Here is a 19,095-nt window from a genome sequence, read left to right as displayed (position 1 = left end):
TTTTCTGTTCAATGAAGAGTGAGAAATAAGCAGGGACATTGCTGGAGTTAGTCTGGTAGAAATGTGGGTGGCATTTTAGACATGGAGAGGAGACTGAGGAAGAGTCTTTGCCACAGCGAAGAGGACCGGGCTGCAAAGCTGTGAGCTGTCAAAAGGAGGAGACAACAGATAAAGACTGCTGTGTTTGTAGAGGGTGTACTCAGTGACAAGAGGGAAGGTGGATCTGCTGCCACTGCTGTTGCTGCTGCTGCTACTCACAGGAACTTCACATTATTTCACCCCTAGGGGGGCAGATAGAAGGCTGACTCCTGCATTGGTGGGTGCAAGCAGGCACCCTGCCATGTCTTAAACTAACGGAATGGGCTTTGACAGTATGACGAGTGCCTCGCAGCGCCCCGCGTGATAGAGTTGCAACAGCTGACTGCTGCATTTGACCCACTTACAGCTCACACAGAGGGGGTCAAAATGGCCTTGATTATCTCTCTCTGAGTTGCTCTGACCTACTTGAGGCAGCGTTTTTCCACGAGACTCTTGGCAGTTTATCACACCCACTCCCCTCAGTGCCACACAGTGCAACCAGCCAGGCTCACTGCTGAGGCACATGAAGGAATTCACTGGGTTCAGTTCACTGTTCTGTCACGGTCCAAGAGTTTAAACGGGAGCAACAGGTTTCAGTTTAAAAATCTGACTGCAGCGACTCAAGTGAGATACCAGTAAAAGCACTATTGTGGGTATCGCAGATTTCCCATTATCCAGTATCAGGCACTGAAGGGTTCTTGGTGTTATTATTGTAGGATCATAACTTACAATATAAAGCATGAGACAGCTGTTGTGATTTAAATTAATAAAATAATACAATCTAATATAAAATTACATATCTATTAATGTGGTGATTAAGTGGTGTCCTGTACTATATTTATTTTCTGCGTCACCTGTCAAACCCAACGCCGTGTATTTAGCACAAACTGCAAAATGAAGTTTTTGTTACGATTAAGAGTCAGGTGTAATTATTTTCTCCCACTGACGCCAATCGAACACTTCGGTCTCCAGAATTTCGGTTGTTTATTGTTGGCTTTCTCTCCACTGAGAGGGTTTTTGTTTAGCAGTGCAGCAAAGTCAGTCAGTCAGTACAGCATTTGGGCAATTATTCAAGTAATTCTTTGCTAAAAATGTGTCTTTGGGACAATTACCAACATGGTAAGACAAAAACTAGGCATCCACACTTCCAACTGTTCATAACTGTTGCTTTGTCACCTTCAATGAATCTCTTGTTCTTTGTATTGAACATGTTTGGGGGGGGGGGGTTCACACCAAGTTGTGAAATTGCACTTTTGGACTTTTTTCTTTGAAGTTTTTCGAGTTCCAAATCAAAATAACAGCACGCTGGAGCATGCCGATTGCTGATGCCATTTGTATACTCGTGGAAAGTGCAGGGCCCTTTGTTGCTTTACTTTAATCAAAGAAAATGCACTGTAGGTAATTATAGGCTGTAGTGTGTTTACACTTCTCGTTATATTGTGAAACCTCCAATGGGACTTTGATCGCATTTGATATTGAATCTTCCAAATAACAGATGTTAAACTGTGACTGAAGACAGAATGAGGAAAAGAGTCTCAAGTTTTGTAGTGGTTTATACAGTTTGTGATATTATAAGTGCTGCTGAAGGAAAACACTGGGCCTCTTATGAAAATAATTAGACTTTTTTTGTACTGTTTTAGAAAACCAAAGCTTATTTCATGGTGTGATCCGCACCTGAAAATATAGATAATCTTAGTTTTAAATTTGCATGTAGTTGCCAGGTGTTACTGTGGGTGGATTCTCCTCCTCATGTCAAAGCGGGACACGAGGGCCTCCGCCTACTTGCTGTTCTTTATCTGACAGAACAAACAAGACCAACTGAGAGCAGACTGCAGCAGCTAATTTTATCTTAATTTTTGATTAGTTCCCCCGAGTAATCATACATTTGGTCCTTTTTTAGGGAGTTGTGTGAAGGTGGAAAGCACTTCATCTTCATGTACTGAAGAAATTAGGGAAATGTCTTATTCAGGTGGGAATGACATGACGTAACAGTAAGAAATGTCCATAATTTTGCTTATAGTAGTATTTTCAGTCATAGCTGATTCTCAGGTAGTCAGTGGCGTACAAGATATATTTTACCATCTGGTCACTGACGTGTGTTTTTGTTTGTAAAGGGGAGCAATTCACAATCAAATGTGTGTCATATAATGAATATTTTGTGAAGTAAATTGTAAAATTTGAACCCTACAGAAACCAGCTGCTGCAGGAGATGTCAGTCTGACTCAGGTACTTGCCATATATTAAAGTGGTGCACAGAAACCCATTGGCTCAGTCCAAGCAAACATACTCATGTTGTAGCTGCTGTTGTGTTGTCTGTCTGAGTTTTACAGTATGAAGCATGTCGCACATGTATTGCCATCTTGCTTGTGTCACAGTTCATGTTTATGTTCTCGGCTTTTTGTCCAAACCATAATCAGCTGTTCCTGAAGTCATTATACCTCTCCATACCCACTTTTGTAAACAAGTTAGTAAGACTTGGGTAAGCTGCACGTACCTCAGACTTATGCAATGAAACTTTATCGATCGGAAACAAGCATACTGACGTTTTATATATAGATAATAGTAAAATGGATATGAGTAGAGGATGTGAAAATAGTAATACAAAATACACTTTGTGAAATAAATGGACTGTATAGAATAGGATAGATGAAAAAAGATGATAAAATTGTTGCAGGAATCTAGTTTAAAATTCCACACTATCAGTCAATTGTACAATACTGCTCTTGAACTACCCGTCATTTCTTTATATTTTGTTTCCAAGGAGTCAGACTTTCTTGTAAGTGATTTTAAAAGGTTTTTTAAAGTAGTTTTACAGGCTTTCTGAAGGTCTTTTGATTTTTCATTTGGACTTTTTATTGTTCTGTCATTCCTTTTCAGTCCAGTCCCTGTACCTGACTATTTTCAAAGGAATGTTTTTTCTTTGGTAAAACACACCACTGGCCTAACTGTTCAAACATGAAAAAAACACCTAACTCAACGCTTGTGTCTAAAAATAACAGTCAACTAAAAAAAAAAAACGTTTTGAACTGTATTTTAAGCACTTTCTTACTATCAGCCTGTCACAGAACACGTAATTTGTTGCCATTTCTTTAGTTGAATGTAAAGAAAACTGTTTGATAGACATAAAGAAGTATTTTGGCATCAACAAGGTGATTCCTAAAGACCTATTACCCAAAAACTTGACATGGTGTGCAGTGCGTCCTTAAAAAGTTTGAGGAAACTGGATAAATGAAGGGCAAAGGAAGAAGTGGCACGGCTACAAATCTGCAGCAGGTGAACAGTATCTGAAAGTCATGTCCTTAAGAAATAGGGAAAAATCCAGCAAAGACCAGACACAGAACCTGAGAGATGCATCTGGCACTTCAGTTGATCCATCTACAGTTCACCAAAATCTCATCAGAAATAGTCTTTGTGGAAGGGTAGCTACCAAGAGGTCATTCTTAAGGAAAGGAGGCCAAATTACATAAGAACTGGACTGAAAATCAGTGGCAACAGGTTTTATGTAATAATGAATCCAGATTTGAAATTTTTGGTTCAAATTTTCCTCGATATGTACTGAGGAGGTCTAAGGAGAGGTAAAAAGTGAGTGCCTAGAGCCATATGTAAAGCATGGTAGATGCTCTGTCATGTTTGGGGCTGCATTTCAGTCAGTGGTTTTGGAGCTCTTGTCAAAACTGATGCAGAAAAGTAGCATCAAATTTTTTTATATACTATAAAATATCATATAGAAAGTGTCCAATTGGCTTCATTTTTCAGCATCACAATGATCCCACACACACTATTAATGTATTAAACCTGCGATCATCTTCTCAGAGAATGCAACAAAAGATAGTCCACATCCATAGAAGCGCTACAGGATTATCCTTCAGAAAGCCTGGAAAACTAGAACTTGACCTTGAACTTTTTTTATTGTCATTGTACAGTTGCCTGCACAGCGAAATTAGATAACAAGACCACAAAGGTGCAAAAAAAACCTCCACTATGTAGAAGTTACAGGAAACATTGTGGGGGTGTATACAAGGGCATCATAATATAATATAATAAATAAGGGTGGAAGGGCCATGGTCATTAAAGATAGGGATGGCAATTGCACATCTGCCAAGATATTGGACGGGACACAGTCAGTAGCAATAGCAGCAACATAGCCAATCAATAGCAGCGACAGAATGACTGTATGGGAGAAGCCTGCTCACACTCTTAATTAACATTAAGAGTTCTGACAGTGGGCTGTCAGAACGTTCTGACAGCCCACTGTCAGAACGCCAAAAATTGTCAGAAGACTTCCCAGAGAAATTATAAGGAAGCTTGCATAAGAGGCTGTGTTAAAGAATAAAGGTGGCCATACCAAGTATTGACTTACAAGCTTGTTAGAATTGCCCTGTGTACTCTATTTCCATGTATATGTAAATGTGTCGGTAAATCACAGGACCCATTTTGCATTTTGCTAGCAAAATATAAAGAAATAAGGGGTGGCTCAGGACAGCACTGTATAATATTTTAAAAAATCATCAAAGACCAAGAAGCACTCAGTGTCAGAATAATGTCGGCTTGGATCAGGTTTGAGTTTCATTGTTTCCGTTTGGCTTGAATGTTTATCACGAGGGGGCTTTTTATTCAAATCCTGATCTGTTGCACATATGGAAGTCTCTAATGGTAAAATGGTAAATGGCCTGTATTTATATAGCGCTTTACTAGTCCCTAAGGACCCCAAAGCGCTTTACATATCCAGTCATCCACCCACACACTGGTGATGGCAAGCTACATTGTAGCCACAGCCACCCTGGGGCGCACTGACAGAGGCGAGGCTGCCGGACACTGGCGCCACCGGGCCCTCTGACCACCACCAGTAGGCAACGGGTGAAGTGTCTTGCCCAAGGACACAACGACCGAGACTGTCCGAGCCGGGGCTCGAACCGGCAACCTTCCGATTACAAGGCGAACTCCCAACTCTTGAGCCACGATCGCCCCCTAATGAGCCTAGAGGGGTGCCAAGACCAGACCCAGGTTCCACTAGTGTCAGCTTCTACTGTATTTATAAAGAAGCTTTGACCCCAGGCCTACTGTGTAAAGGTCACAGGTGAATCAGCCACCAGCGAATGCAGTCGCGACACTGCCGGCCATGCCCAGCACCCTGAGGTGGGCACAACTCCAGGCACATCTGCTCCATTGCTAATTAGTATCATTGTAGACAAGGGCTTAAGGCTGGGCCTTTGTTAATAGCAGCCTGTTGCTTGGGGAAACAGTCTGGCCCCTGTAAGCTGCTTCTCTGCAGGTCTGCTCAACTGATAATCTGGTTGGAGAACTCTACAGTTAGATCAACACTCTGTTGGTATATTGGCCATTTTTAGTCAGTGAAATGCGTTTCATCGAATAAAGAGGATTTCCATCATTTGCTGGGTCTTACTTGTTTTCAAATTGTAATTACTTTAACTAGAAGTAATATAAACATATTTGCTGTTTTACTTTTCTTTCTTCTGCATATTTCCTTTGATTTCCACCAATTTCGGTATAGTTAGCATGTCTTGAGACTTCAGTTTAGTTAACTTATTCACACAGCACAATACAATAGAATAAAATTACAGCATTATAACTGTGTGATAATCCAGTCCTGATTATTCGTTTCTGGCTAAGGAGCCATGCAATGCAAGTGTGACTTTAACAAAATGTTGATTTTTATAGCACAAGATTAATTAAAAAAAAATGTCCACGTTTTTAGTTGTGACAGATCTTAAGAACAGTTTTTCAAAAAAGCTATGAAACTTGACCTCAGGCACTTTTGTTGCCAGACCTTAACTCCCACATTAAGACATAAAGATGTAGGTTTGGAAGGAGTTTTGCTGCCAATCAGCTTAATGTATATTTTAACAGACTAAACACTGACGCTGGGGAGATGTTTGGCTTTAATGCATAGAGTACTAATCCTCAGCAGGGGGTGCAATGCTAGATTTCCACCTTCATGCTTAAAAGAGACACTGAATGGCGTGCCCTGTTTTAAATGGAAGAGATTTGTTGCATGTGCCAAAGGAGATTATCTTTTAAAACACTGCCCTGCTTAGGCAAGGGTTGGTTTCTGTGTTACCATGACCAAGAAATGACAGTCCCACTGATGAGATCTGCATTAATCATCTGGAGATTGTGGCATATATTGTATCTTGTTCCAGTTGGCATCCAGTTAGTCCTAAATCATAATCCTATCTGAAAATCCTTATCTGAAATCTGAGAGCACTGCTATTATTTTGAAGATACATGTTTTAAATTTCCTGCATTTTCTATATAGATAGATAAATTTGCATGTCAAAGAGGTTAGCTGGATATTTTATTATAAACTTTATTTTTTTAAATGTACTACAGCACCATTGGTGCGACATTAAGGAACACAGGATGTTAAAACAGCAACCTCCTTGTCTTCCTGCCTCCACATGGCCACATATGCTTGTGGCCTCAGTAAAACCTTTTTGGCGGGAGTCCAAGCGTCCCCCCCTCTTCACTTCGCCGGATGGACATGGCACGACATTGTGGCCATGTGGCCAGCAGGAGGCTGTATTTAAGCCAGGGCAGCTCTGAAATGGGCCATAAAACCTAGCCAGCAAGTCTGGCTCCCCGTGAGGCAACGGGCCTAAGTACTCATTGACAAGACTCCAATATTACCGAGAGGGAGAGTGGCAGAGGGAATAATGTAAAAAAAAAAAGATGAGGTACAGACAGGAGGCAGTTGTCTGGCCTACACAGACATGCTGTTTTATAGCTGTTAGCACTAATACTTTCAATCCACATCAAAGCTGATCTTGCATTGCTAACACTAACTTTCATCTTTCAATGAAAGATGCATAGCAGTCATGTGAAATCGCCCCTTAACTTTGATGCCGTGTAGCAGCCATGATACCAACATGTGCCTACTTTATACATCATCCCCACCTCATCGGGTTTATGAAAACCCTCAAATATGTTGCATAGCCACCCAAATTTAAAATCTCAAACTAATTTGACAGCCCCCATTTCGAGTTTGCCTCTAATGTCAACAGTTTAAGGGAGTGAAATGTGCACCATGTGTTTAAGGTGTTTCACCTGTGAGCTTCTACCTAATTATCCAGACATGGATGAACAAGTAGCAATCTTCTGGCCTGTCGTGGGGTGACAGGTCCGTAACCTGTTATACACTCGCCTTGCTGGTGAAAAAGCCTGCATGACGAACATGTCGCTTCCATTTCATTATCAAATTGGCATCAATGAATAATTCGTGGCATCTGTGTGAAGACAAAGAGAGACCTGATGCCTGCCAGGTTGGCATCCGTGGCTCTTTGGTTACTGTGTGCATGTCAGGCAGAGCGGGAGATGATTTACGATGCAGCTTGCAGTTTACGCAGGAGAGCTCAGCGGTGACTGGGCCTTCATAAGCGACGCCATAGCAACTACTTATTCATGTAGTTTTCCATACATATGTTGAAGAAAATCCCAGAGTTTTATAGTTCTGGGAAACCTACATGAGGCACATAAGTGAGGGATTCTTTGGCTAAAACTAAACGTGGTTGTTTTGCATGGCTTCTTAGGTGCTTTCAGTAACCAGGGATACCGGGGCTCCCTAGACTCTGTCTTCTTTTAATTGACTTTGGCCTGCAGGAGGCTTGTGTCCATTCAATCCTTTCTGGGCAGAGGAGGGAGGGTGGGCGGAATCGAATGTGAATAGAGCGCTCTCAGAAACCAAAGAGTGCAGCCCACTAGAGCTGCTCTTGTTAGTTTGCTCATGGTCTTTGTTCTCCTTTCAGCCCTTCTGGCTAAACGTCTTCAAACAAGCCATTTAGGGGTCGTGATTCTCTACGACAGGTTTACTGCGAAAATTGGACTTCACTCCTATGGCTAATAAGGGAATAAGCGAGGAAGTACTGTCGATAATGTGACTCTGACGTGATGACAGGATATGTGCTGTGCGTTTGTGGGGAAGTTAGTGACCAAACCATGTGGGACAATGCCAGGTGGGACTCCAGGGTTGACAAGGGAGCAGGTGTCTATTACATACAGAGCAGAGGGAGGGGGAGGCAGAGAACGGGTGCGGATGAGGATCATAGAAACTCTTGGCATCTGCGTTACCTGCTGCCTCCCTTGCAGTGCCCTGCCAATAATGGAAGGAAAAGGAGGGAGGTAGAAAATGAAAAGGAGTAGAGGAAACTATTCTTGAGGCAGCAGCAAGTGTAGGGGTGACCTTTGTAATAGCAGCTATTCATGTGTTTAAGGTTATATTCTCCCTTGTAGCACATGGTCCTTAATCATTATGGTGCTCAATTTTTTTATTTTTTAACAATTTCTTAAAAGCACTAATATACACTGTGTAATGACATACAGTGTTAATGTCTGTAGCATACATGAAGTCTGCATGGAAGTTTTTGCCATCCAGTAGCAACTGCAAAAAAAGATGTATTTTGTTCTTATTAATTTAATATTATTATTCATCACGGTATTTGTTTTTGCATACTTTGACTTACTTTGTAATATGAGTGACAGCTTTGCGTTGGGGATGATTTTACTGGATGAATGATATTGACACAGGAACATCTGCCGAGTTTATTTCCAGATTTTGTAAATTGATTGGTCTGTGTTGTATTTATAGATGAGTCCATGGTATGTTGGGCATGGGCATCACCACTGTGGTGGCTACAGTGGGGCAGCTGTGCAAGTGGAAAGATGACGTTTCAATGTCTGAATCCTCCAGTCTGCATGTCAGTGTGTCCTTGAGTAAGCTGCTGGACTCCAAATTGCTTCTGATGCATAGAATAATGTGCTGTATACACGTGTGTGAATGGGAAAATGCCTTGTGGTGTAAAAGGACTGCACGTGCACATGTACTGTGTAAAATCAATACGGTTTACTAAACTGAGATTAGAAGGTAATGCTGGCTAGCTTGGTTAGCAGCAAGCTAACTCACTAAATAACCGACCTTTATTGGTTTAACTGTGTTAGAATATTTTGTTTAATTACCTTGTTAGTGCAGAAAGAAAGTAGACCTTAAAAATAAGCTAATGTCCCAAAAAGCAAATAACTTTACACACAACCTTACAATTGAAATTTTAATTGAGATCTCTCTAGCACTGATAGTCACATGTTAAGGTACTACAGTGCAGCCACTTGGCCTACATAACAGTATATGGTAGTCACTGTCATTTTTTTAACACATGCCTATATAGCTGCCTTGTTGCCTACAGCAAACTGATACATGAAACTCTTAGAAATGAGCAAAATTTTAAGAATCTTTTAACAGCACAAAATAAATTCTATCAACCTCCATACAGATATCTCGAAAGATGAACATCTAACTTTGCAGTCAAATGACAAAAATATTAATGTTGCAATCTGGGTTAACTGACCTTTTATTAAAAGCTCTTTGTTTTCGGGAGAGCACGGCAGAGCCCAAATCAGAGTGTTTAATCAGCACAGTTTATCTCTCTGCCTCGTGTCTGCATGGGCCATGGATGGAAGGTTGGGGGAGCATTAGGCTATCATTGGATAGAGCATTGAATAACTGTCAGGGATGCAGTCCATGTCATTTGTCATGTCTCCCTGGGGCTTTATGACAGCAAGTGAAGCTGGAAGCTGCAGACCCAATCACTGAACCACCCATCTAGTCCCAGCAGATGCGTTTACCACCCTTCGCCATGGTTGACCATCAGGCTGGGCAGCTGAGCACCAGAATATCAATACGGCTCAGACTCAGCTGGGCCCCTGGGACCATCTACGAGGCAAACAGGATAGCCTTGTCTCCTTATGGAAGGCAGAGACTCATTGCCGCCAGGGAGACCAATGTAAACATGGCAGAAGGATGCTCTCTAGCACAAAATGCCAGTTTGATTCACTCCAGAATGGTCTTTGAGATTTGGAAGTGCAACACCTGAGACAATTATCTCCAGATTTGGCTCTTCTCAGAGAGACAGATGAGTCTATTGAAGGGCCGTCTGTGGGAGGAGTGGAGAGGAGAAACAGTAATCCTTTTGTGTTCCTCATCTGCACTGTCCTGAGCCGTGTTTGGGTGTAGGACGAGTAGGAGGGAGCGACTGAAGAGAAACGAGTTGGCTGTTCCTCCTCCCGTCATCTGAAACCTGAAGTTTATCCTCTGAGTCAATGACAGAGCTTCTCCTTTAAACCGGTTGGTGCTTAGTGGAGGTGGTAATTTTGTGCAGAGATAAGCCCTTTATCTAATGATGGGGTAGAATAATTCTTTAAGTGGCAACACTTGTGATTCCTTTTCTCTCTCTCTCTTTTTTTTTTCCTGTTTCTCTCAGATAGCCGATGTATTGTCATCTTTCTGCTATGTTCCACACGGTTGTTGTTTATGTCCTGCGGCTGTTGATGTCGGCCTCGGCGTGAAACAGGGACGCTGTCTGCTTACCCAGACGGCCCCACAGTGGCACAGCTATGGGATAAATTGTGGAGACATGTTTATCAACATAGAAGAAGTGCAAGTTACCCCTTGTTGGAAGAGAATAATGGGACTTAATTGAGCTGTAACATGCTGGCTGGTCGCCAGGCCCTTGAATTGAAAACTCTCTCCATCAGAAGGGGGTCTGAGGAGAGGGAGGGTGCTGTTAAAAACACTGCAGGACGTACTAACATAGATGTGAAACCCGTAAACCTATTAGCCACACTTGGATCCGGTTTTTATCAAATTAAAAGTAACTCAGGAATCTGCGCCTTTACCTTTGAGCGTGATGCTTTTAGCAGAAAGTGCACCTGAGCGGCCTTTTCCGTCAACTAAAGCACAGCCGTGGTAAAGTCAGATCAATTCTCTGGAGGAACAGCACAGCCTGTCTCCTGGCACCTGCCTTGCCAAGAAGAGGAGGGGGAAGAGGAGGAGAGAAAAAGAGAGGGAGCGTGAGCGGGTGGGAAAGAGGCAAAACCCAGCTGCCTCTGTGCCTGAGCCCCGTGCTGCTTTTAAAGGAGTGGGAGGGAGAGGAGAGGGAGAAGCAAGGAGACTGCTGGCACCATCTGTACATGTCTTTTGTATTCCAGCCCTCATCTTTACACAGAGTGAGGCTGGTGTGCTCAGTGTTCAAATGAAAGGATAGGAGGTGCCTTTTGGGGTGCAGTGCTCTGAGAGGAGAAGGTGTGTGTTTGTGTGTCGAAGCAGAAACTCAGTTTTGTCCTCGGAAAATTCGCCACACTCAGAGGACATCTTGTGTCCTATTTATTTTACGCCTGTGTGTGTGTGTGTTATTATAAGCTCGTGCTGTTTCTTTCCTTGTCTGAGTGTGCTGGTAAGCTTGTATGGTTTGCAAGCAGCCATGTGTGGTCAGATGTCTGGGTTGCCATGTTTGTGATGGGAGTCAGAAGCTTTTGTTTGTTCCTCCTTCCTATCAGCCCCATTAGACTGATGTCTCCTCTCTCGCTGATTCATTCAGCCTTCTGTATTTTCTTTATTTTTAATCTCGGTTGTTTCTCCCTTGTGCGTCTGCATCTGTATGTGTGTGTGTGTGCGTGTAATATGTGGCAGCCCACCCTTGCATGTGGCAGCAGGGTGCATCTGCCTGCGAGGACAGCGCGCACTGTCTGCTGTCATATTGACGTGGCTTTTTTGCGCGAACCGCAGCTGAAATCACCAAGCACTCTGATTCACCCACCCCTCCCGCTCCTTACTCAGCCTAGAAGTGCTGTGAATCATAAGAGGAGGTGGCTGCCCTGCTCTTTGATTGAATCCACATTCCCTTTCTCCTCAGACAGCCACAGAGAGAGGCTAGAAGGAGGCAGAGGAAGTGAGAGGGAGAGAAAAGGGAAAAGTGAGTCTTTTGTAGTTGGCACAGTACAAACACATGCACTGCAGATGAAAAGCATATGATTCGATCAAACGCACTCTGTGGTAGCTACCTAACCAAGTGGTAGGTAGGTGGGGAGAAGGGAAGGACTGGAATTCATTTGCAGGCCCAGAGTGAACCCTAGTGGCCATGAGCTACAGTGGCATGCAGGATTTAGGCTGATCCTTTATATTGCAGCTTAAAGGTACAGGCTTTGGGCTCTTAAAATGTTCCAACATTTCTTAGAACAAACACAATCATGATTTAGAAATTTCTGTCCACGGGTAGACTTTTCAAACTAAATTAAACTGAACAAAAAGTAACAGGATAAAAATATTTTAAATAGCAGAGCCTGTGCATGTGGGTCGCACATGGCTATTTATGCAATGACATTTAGGTGTGGTTATGTGAGTATTAGCGTAAATATAAGCACAGTTGATATAAATCAATGGCCCCAGTGTGCACTTGTGTGAGGTATGAATATAAGCTGTTTAGTGCATTTCCCCCAAACACTCCTGTTTTCCCTCACATGAAATATGCTTATTCACTAACTACAAGTGCCAGAAAATAAACCGCCCTAATTTTGAAATAAATAATTTATTTACTAAATAAATAAATCATAACAACCTGTAAACATATCACTCTTGAGCAAACATTGTTTTTCACATCTCATGAATGATAGGATGTCTTTGTGTTTAATGTTGTTGCACTGTTACATACTGTTTGCTTGTTCCATTTTGCAGGTACCTTGCACAGAATATAGCTCCACAGTTGTGCCATAGGGTACAATGCATATTTATTTTTGTGCACTTTTTTCCAGTCAGGCCATTGCTTTTTGGATTTTTAACATGAACTTTTGCTCAGAAGTGTTTTGCTTTTTTTGTTCTTAAGTGCTTGCAATAGTAGGGTGGTACCTCTGTAGTTATTTCTAACAGGTCTCCAATAGTACTTATGTACTCTGCTCTCTTTCCAGCCCTCCTCTCCTCGTGGTGTGAGGAGCTTGGACGCCTCCTCCTCCTCCGTCACCAGAAGAACAGGCAGAACGAGCCTCCAGGAAAAGTGCCCATGCAGCCCCCCATGAGTTCCATGAAGCCCAGCCTCTCACATGGGTCAGTGTTCACTGCTGTGCTTTTTGGCTTGTGTGTGAGATGTGTTTGTGTGTGTTGGGTATGCGAACAGACAGACTGGGCCCTTGGGGAAAGCCCTTCCTCTCTGTGTGAGGCCCGTTGTTCCTTATGGATCAGTGGCCAGACAAACTGCATTTAGCACAGTCAATAGTGGCAAACAGTAACTCAACCATTTGCCTTTCAAGAAGAAGAAGAAAAAGACGCATTCATATTTTTTTAAGCTTAACCACATAACTTGCCTTTTCCTGTCTTTCAGCAGTTGCAAACATACTTACTAGAACTATACTGTAAATACTTGTGCTGCTTGGCAAACCATTTTGTTTTGCTTAAGTGAAATGTGTTTTCTATTCCCTGCAGAGATGGGTCTTTTCCCTATGACTCAGTTCCCTGGCAGCAAAACACCAACCAGCCTCCTGGTTCAGTGTCTGTGGTGACCACTGTGTGGGGTGTGACCAACACTTCCCAGAGCCAGGTGAGATCCCCTTTTTGCTTGAGAGTAAAAATGTGCCTGTTCCAAGTCTTTATATTTAATAGCTGTAATAATACCACCTGCAGATTTGTGTATTTGGCAGTGGTATTCTGAATTGAACCTCATCTGAAATCAGTGAAACATTTACATGTGTTTTTCCCTCTATTCCTAATGTGTAACAGGTGTTGGGGAATCCCATGGCCAACAGTAACAATCCCATGAACCCTGGTGGTAACCCTATGGCCTCGGGTATGTCTGGTAACACTCCAGGTATGAACTCTCCTCAGTTCCCCGGTCCGCAGCAGCAGTTCCCCAACAAAGGCAACTCAAACCCAGCCTATATGCAGCAGGGGATGTACGGTCGACCCAACTACCCTGGAGGAGGAGGCTTTGGTGGCAAGTAAGTAACCAGTAGATGGATTGCTGATGGTCACTGGAGTGATTAAAAATGCTTAAAGAACTAATTCAGACAATTACTTTAATTAATTCTCTTCTCTCTTTAATATCTTTTTGCTTATTCTTATAGTTACCCTGGAGGGCCGAATCCTGGACCCGGTGGAATGGGCATCCCTCCGCACTCCCGTCCTCCCTCTGACTTCACCCAGCCTGCCGCTGCTGCCGCCGCAGCTGCAGTTGCTGCTGCTGCTGCCACCGCAACTGCCACTGCAACAGCAACTGTAGCTGCCCTGCAGGAAACCCAGAATAAGGACATGAACCAATATGGACCGGTAGGATGACGCACAAACTGATAGCATAAACTGTTGCCTTTTGTGCACGTGTGAGACTACGGTACTTAGAATTCATCAACTTTGACTTTTGGCTCTATCCCTTTAATGCTAACAATAGCAAGCTGGAGTACCACATTTATTTGCAACAGAAGCAAACAAACTGTTTCTCAGATGTTGATACCATTTTGTTTCTTTCTGGTGGAGTTTTTTTGTTTGTTTGTTTGTTATCTATAAAATCTTTTGATTCAACAGAAACTGCGTAATATTGACAGTCAAGTCTGAGGTGGTTGATCAAATTCTTTTTGTCTTTCAGATGAGTTCCTCTTTCCAGATGGGGCCAAATCAGGCATACAACAGTCAGTTCATGAACCAGCCAGGACCCCGCGGCCCTCCATCCCTTCCTGGAAACATGGGCACAGGCATGAATGCATCCAACATGAGCGGGCCTCCAATGGGAATTAACCAACCCCGGGGCCAAGGCATGGGGCCTTTTGGGGCACACGGTCAAAGAATGCCTCAGCAAGGCTATGCAGGTCCTCGGGCTCAGGGCATGGGTATGCAAGGCATAAAAAGACCGTACCCAGGGGAGGTGAGTGGATTCAACAGTGTCACCTTAAATATGTAGCTCCGTTGCTATATGCTGAATGTATGTCCCGGTCACTGATTCCACAGCCAAACTATGGTGGGCAGCAGTATGGACCAAACAACCAGTTCCCTAACCAGCAGGGCCAATATCCCACACCAAATGCCTCCAGGCCGCTGCCATCCCCCAACTACCCTGGCCCGAGGATGCCAGGACAGCAGCTGCAAGGCCAATACCCACCACCCAGTGGTGCCATAGGCCAGTACTATAAGGTGCAGTGTTAAAGCTATTCAATAAAAATGTGATGGTGTATTTCATATTGTATATGCAGTTTTATCAAAGTCTCACTGACATTTTTTTAGCTAATAATGGTGTAAATTTGACAAATTATTTGTTTAATTAAAATCACAGCAAGAGCCACCTTTCAATGGCCAAACAAATAACTTCTCTGGGAGTGGATATCAGTACAACCAGGGAAATATGAATGGGGTAAGTCTACTTTGGTACCAGTTTATTAAAATTTAAAATTACATTATACTTGAATGTACTCTTTAGTGATTTAAGTAGTTGATTTACAACTCAATTTGTGTTTTATATAGCCTCCAAGGCCAGTGGGGAACTACCCTCACTCGCCTGTGCCAGGGAACCCTACTCCTCCAATGACACCAGGAAGTAACATCCCGCCGTACCTGTCGCCAAACCAGGATGTGAAGCCACCCTTCCCTCCTGACATTAAACCAAATATCACCGCACTCCCTCCCCCACCAGGTCAGTAATTAATCAATGAACAGTAAGTTCAAGCGTTTTAAACTTTTTTTTAAGTCTGTGATTTAAGGTTGGTTCTTATCTCCAAAAACAGCAAGCCACAACGAGGAACTGCGTCTGACGTTCCCAGTGCGGGATGGAGTAGTCCTAGAGCCCTTCAGGCTAGAACATAACCTGGCTGTCAGCAACCACGTCTTCCATTTACGGCCCTCTGTACACCAGACACTCATGTGGAGGTAACGCATATTTATGTGCTACTGCTTTTTTCCCCCATCCACTTTAACAGTTATATGGGTCTTTTAGGCTGTAAATATTCTCTTATTGATTTTCATTAGTAGCCAAGAACATTAGATTAAAAAAAAAAACAACCCTTTTCCCAGGAACGTGACAAGTAAGGATCATTAAGGCATTAATTTTCAGAATTTTCTGGAGTATTGCAATTTCCTTCATCACTATCTTAAGTAAAAGTCAATTCAAGTCAAGAGTCCTGATATGAGGATTTCTCCTGCTGCCAAGCTGAGATTATATCCTAAGTTTAGCATCCAATTAATGTTATATATTACCTCAAAAAATTTCCCTGTTAATGTGTGAGAATGAATTCCCGTTATTCTAACTCATGTATTGCATACAGTAACCCTCCATAACCGTAACCGCTTTATATTTTATCTGTGCAGGTCGGACCTGGAGCTGCAGTTTAAGTGCTACCACCACGAAGACCGTCAGATGAACACGAACTGGCCGGCATCTGTCCAAGTCAGCGTCAACGCCACGCCGCTCACAATCGAGCGGGGAGACAACAAGACCTCCCACAAACCCCTGCACTTGAAACATGTATGCCAGCCTGGAAGGAACACGATCCAGATCACAGTCACTGCCTGCTGCTGTGTGAGTACACACATTTCCAGAGCTAATGAAAAAAATAAACAGGTTCATACAAATCCACTCAAGTCAAATGCAAAATGTTTCCCATCAGATGATATTTAATGCTAAAAGAAAGAAAATAACAAAAGGGATCTGTCATGTCTCCTTTTTTTTTTTCACAACTGATCAAACAGTAAAGAATGGATAAAACAGATACACCTTAGGAGAATGTCTTTGATAGTCACTTAGATGTTTTTTCCCCCCAGTCGCACTTGTTTGTGCTACAACTGGTCCATCGGCCCTCAGTTCGCTCTGTCCTCCAAGGCTTACTGAAGAAGAGGCTTCTGCCTGCAGAGCACTGCATCACCAAAGGTATTCACATTCATTTTGCACCCTTATGTCCTCATTGCTCTGTACTTGTTTACTCACTGTGTTTCTTCTCCTGCCTCACAGTAAAGAGGAACTTCAGTAGCGTGGCAGCGTCGTCGGGCAATACCACATTAAACGGGGAGGATGGCGTGGAGCAGACAGCCATCAAGGTTTCGCTCAAATGTCCAATCACCTTCCGGCGAATACAGCTTCCAGCAAGAGGGCATGACTGCAAACATGTTCAGGTAAGACTTCAAGGATACACCATCACAGTAAAAGTGACAAACAAATAGAAATATACATTCAAAAAATCTATTTTCTTGTTCTTGCAGTGTTTTGATTTGGAATCATATTTACAACTGAACTGTGAGCGGGGAACATGGCGATGTCCTGTATGCAAGTATGTCTAAGGAGTTAAAATGCTAAGGAGTACATGCACTTGCCTTATTTAGATGACTTTTTCTTAAATACTATTTCTCTTTTTTCCTCAGTAAAACTGCGTTGTTAGAAGGACTCGAGGTGGACCAGTACATGTGGGGAATCCTGAATGCTATTCAAAAGTAAGCAGAAATAGGAACATCAGTGCAATCTTATATGCATATGTATTTTTCTTTTAACTTAACTATTTGATTTCATCTACATTTTATCAGCTCTGAGTTTGAGGAAGTGACAATTGACCCGACGTGTAGTTGGCGGCCGGTGGCTATAAAATCAGAAATTCACATAAAAGAAGATCCAGATGGACCACTGGCAAAGAGGTTTAAGACGATGAGTCCCAGCCAGATGATCATGCCTAATGTGATGGAGATGATAGCTCAGCTTGGCCCCGGACCCTCACCATACCCATCGCTTCCTTCTGGGCAAGGAGGCAATAACAGCGAATACGGAAGCCAAGGTAGCTCAAACGTACAAAAAGTACAGTAGCACCCAGAATTATGCAAACAAAGCAGAGCAACAACAAAAAATTTTAAACATATTCTGTCTGTGTCTAGGCAACAGTTACCAGAGCCATGGGAACTTTGATTTCCCTCACGGGACCCCTGGTGGTACGTCAATGAATGACTTCATGCATGGTCCCCAGCTGTCTCACCCACCTGACATGCCCAACAACCTGATGGCACAAGACAAGCCACTGTCCCACAATATGCCTGACACAGTGAGTTTACCAACAATTCCTAATATACTGACTCTGTCATATTTTGTATTTTGTTACATAATGTATACTTTTTGCTTTACTTTGTATATAGACTAACTATAAAAGTGGGAAAATACTGGCAGCAACCAGTTAGCATAGCTTAGCATAAAAAACAGTTACTGGCTACAGCTAAATTAAATATGCAACTTGAGTCAGAATAACTAAACTTACCAATAATTGGCTCCACTTCCATATAACTTACATATTCATAAATTTAGCCAAGCTAGCTGAGCTAGCCAAATTATGGCTTTAGCTTTATATTTAAAGTGTTTGTTGGAGGTTGTTAGCAGTCACAAAATGAAACAGGTTGAAAGACGTATATGGCTATTCTGAATTATTCCCCCTCTCTTTCTCTACAGATACCTCATTCTGTTGGCAATGACCAACCGCATGGTCCACTGCAGCAGAGTTTACACGCGTCTCCACACCCTGGGAGCCAATCAGGGCAGCAGCTACACCACAGCGGGCCTCCTCAGCCCTCACGACAAGCTCCACCTCCTCAACAACAGCAGCAACAACAGCAACAACAACAGCAGCCCGGCCCCAACAACCACCCTCACAGCGACCTGGCCTTCAACCCCTCCAGCAGTTTGGACAGCCAAGCAGGGTCAGACATGCCTGAGCCGTCCTTAGACGTAAGTCCTCTGAAACAATCAGAATCTTCACATCTGTAATCTGACATATTTAACAGTTGATGCAAGGAGATTCCTTGAATACTTACATAGCAAATTTTTGTTGTCCTTCCTTCTACCATACAGCTTCTTCCAGAGCTCGCTAACCCAGATGAACTGTTGTCCTACCTGGATCCCCCAGACCTCCCCAGCAATAGCAACGATGACCTTCTATCGCTCTTTGAAAACAACTGAGGCGATTCAGAAACATATAATCACTGACTGCTGCAGTTTCCCTGAGATCCCAAGGCGGTCACTCAGTACTTGATAAACACAAAGATGCACTCCCTTTCTCTTCTTCCTCTTGTACAACTTTCATTCGCCAGCACAGATTGACTGAAAGAGGTTACAACTCAAAGACACGGCAAGGGTTTTCCCTGCCCTCTCACCCAGAGGTGATAACTTTGAACTGTGCAGCTATACTCAGTTGATTTTCTTTTTTTTTAAATGTCACACACATGTGTATGTGTGCTTA

At 42.9% G+C, this 19,095-nt stretch overlaps 1 protein-coding gene across 1 annotated transcript in view; it reads left to right on the top strand.

Moving 5' to 3' along the window:
• LOC146626823 (zinc finger MIZ domain-containing protein 1-like) overlaps positions 1 to 19,095 on the top strand; it is a 109,150-nt gene extending 90,055 nt beyond the window's left edge. Inside the window, exons 6-23 of the mRNA XM_085361474.1 lie at positions 12,826 to 12,961; positions 13,337 to 13,451; positions 13,631 to 13,848; positions 13,975 to 14,176; positions 14,490 to 14,765; positions 14,849 to 15,031; positions 15,171 to 15,248; positions 15,359 to 15,527; positions 15,619 to 15,760; positions 16,199 to 16,409; positions 16,652 to 16,757; positions 16,839 to 16,999; positions 17,087 to 17,154; positions 17,246 to 17,314; positions 17,405 to 17,649; positions 17,747 to 17,910; positions 18,309 to 18,584; positions 18,708 to 19,095. Coding sequence (XP_085217600.1) covers positions 12,826 to 12,961; positions 13,337 to 13,451; positions 13,631 to 13,848; positions 13,975 to 14,176; positions 14,490 to 14,765; positions 14,849 to 15,031; positions 15,171 to 15,248; positions 15,359 to 15,527; positions 15,619 to 15,760; positions 16,199 to 16,409; positions 16,652 to 16,757; positions 16,839 to 16,999; positions 17,087 to 17,154; positions 17,246 to 17,314; positions 17,405 to 17,649; positions 17,747 to 17,910; positions 18,309 to 18,584; positions 18,708 to 18,815 — 2,927 coding nt within the window. The 3' untranslated portion in view covers positions 18,816 to 19,095. The remainder of the gene's footprint in view (positions 1 to 12,825; positions 12,962 to 13,336; positions 13,452 to 13,630; positions 13,849 to 13,974; positions 14,177 to 14,489; positions 14,766 to 14,848; positions 15,032 to 15,170; positions 15,249 to 15,358; positions 15,528 to 15,618; positions 15,761 to 16,198; positions 16,410 to 16,651; positions 16,758 to 16,838; positions 17,000 to 17,086; positions 17,155 to 17,245; positions 17,315 to 17,404; positions 17,650 to 17,746; positions 17,911 to 18,308; positions 18,585 to 18,707) is intronic.

Source organism: Diplotaxodon limnothrissa, linkage group LG8 (genome assembly GCF_057381915.1).
Source record: "Diplotaxodon limnothrissa isolate DT_005_m linkage group LG8, D_limnothrissa_male_GT1.1, whole genome shotgun sequence".
Lineage (NCBI taxonomy): Eukaryota > Metazoa > Chordata > Actinopteri > Cichliformes > Cichlidae > Diplotaxodon > Diplotaxodon limnothrissa.
The sequence above is the reverse complement of the archived record's forward strand: the minus strand, read 5'-3'. Positions and strand labels throughout refer to the sequence as shown.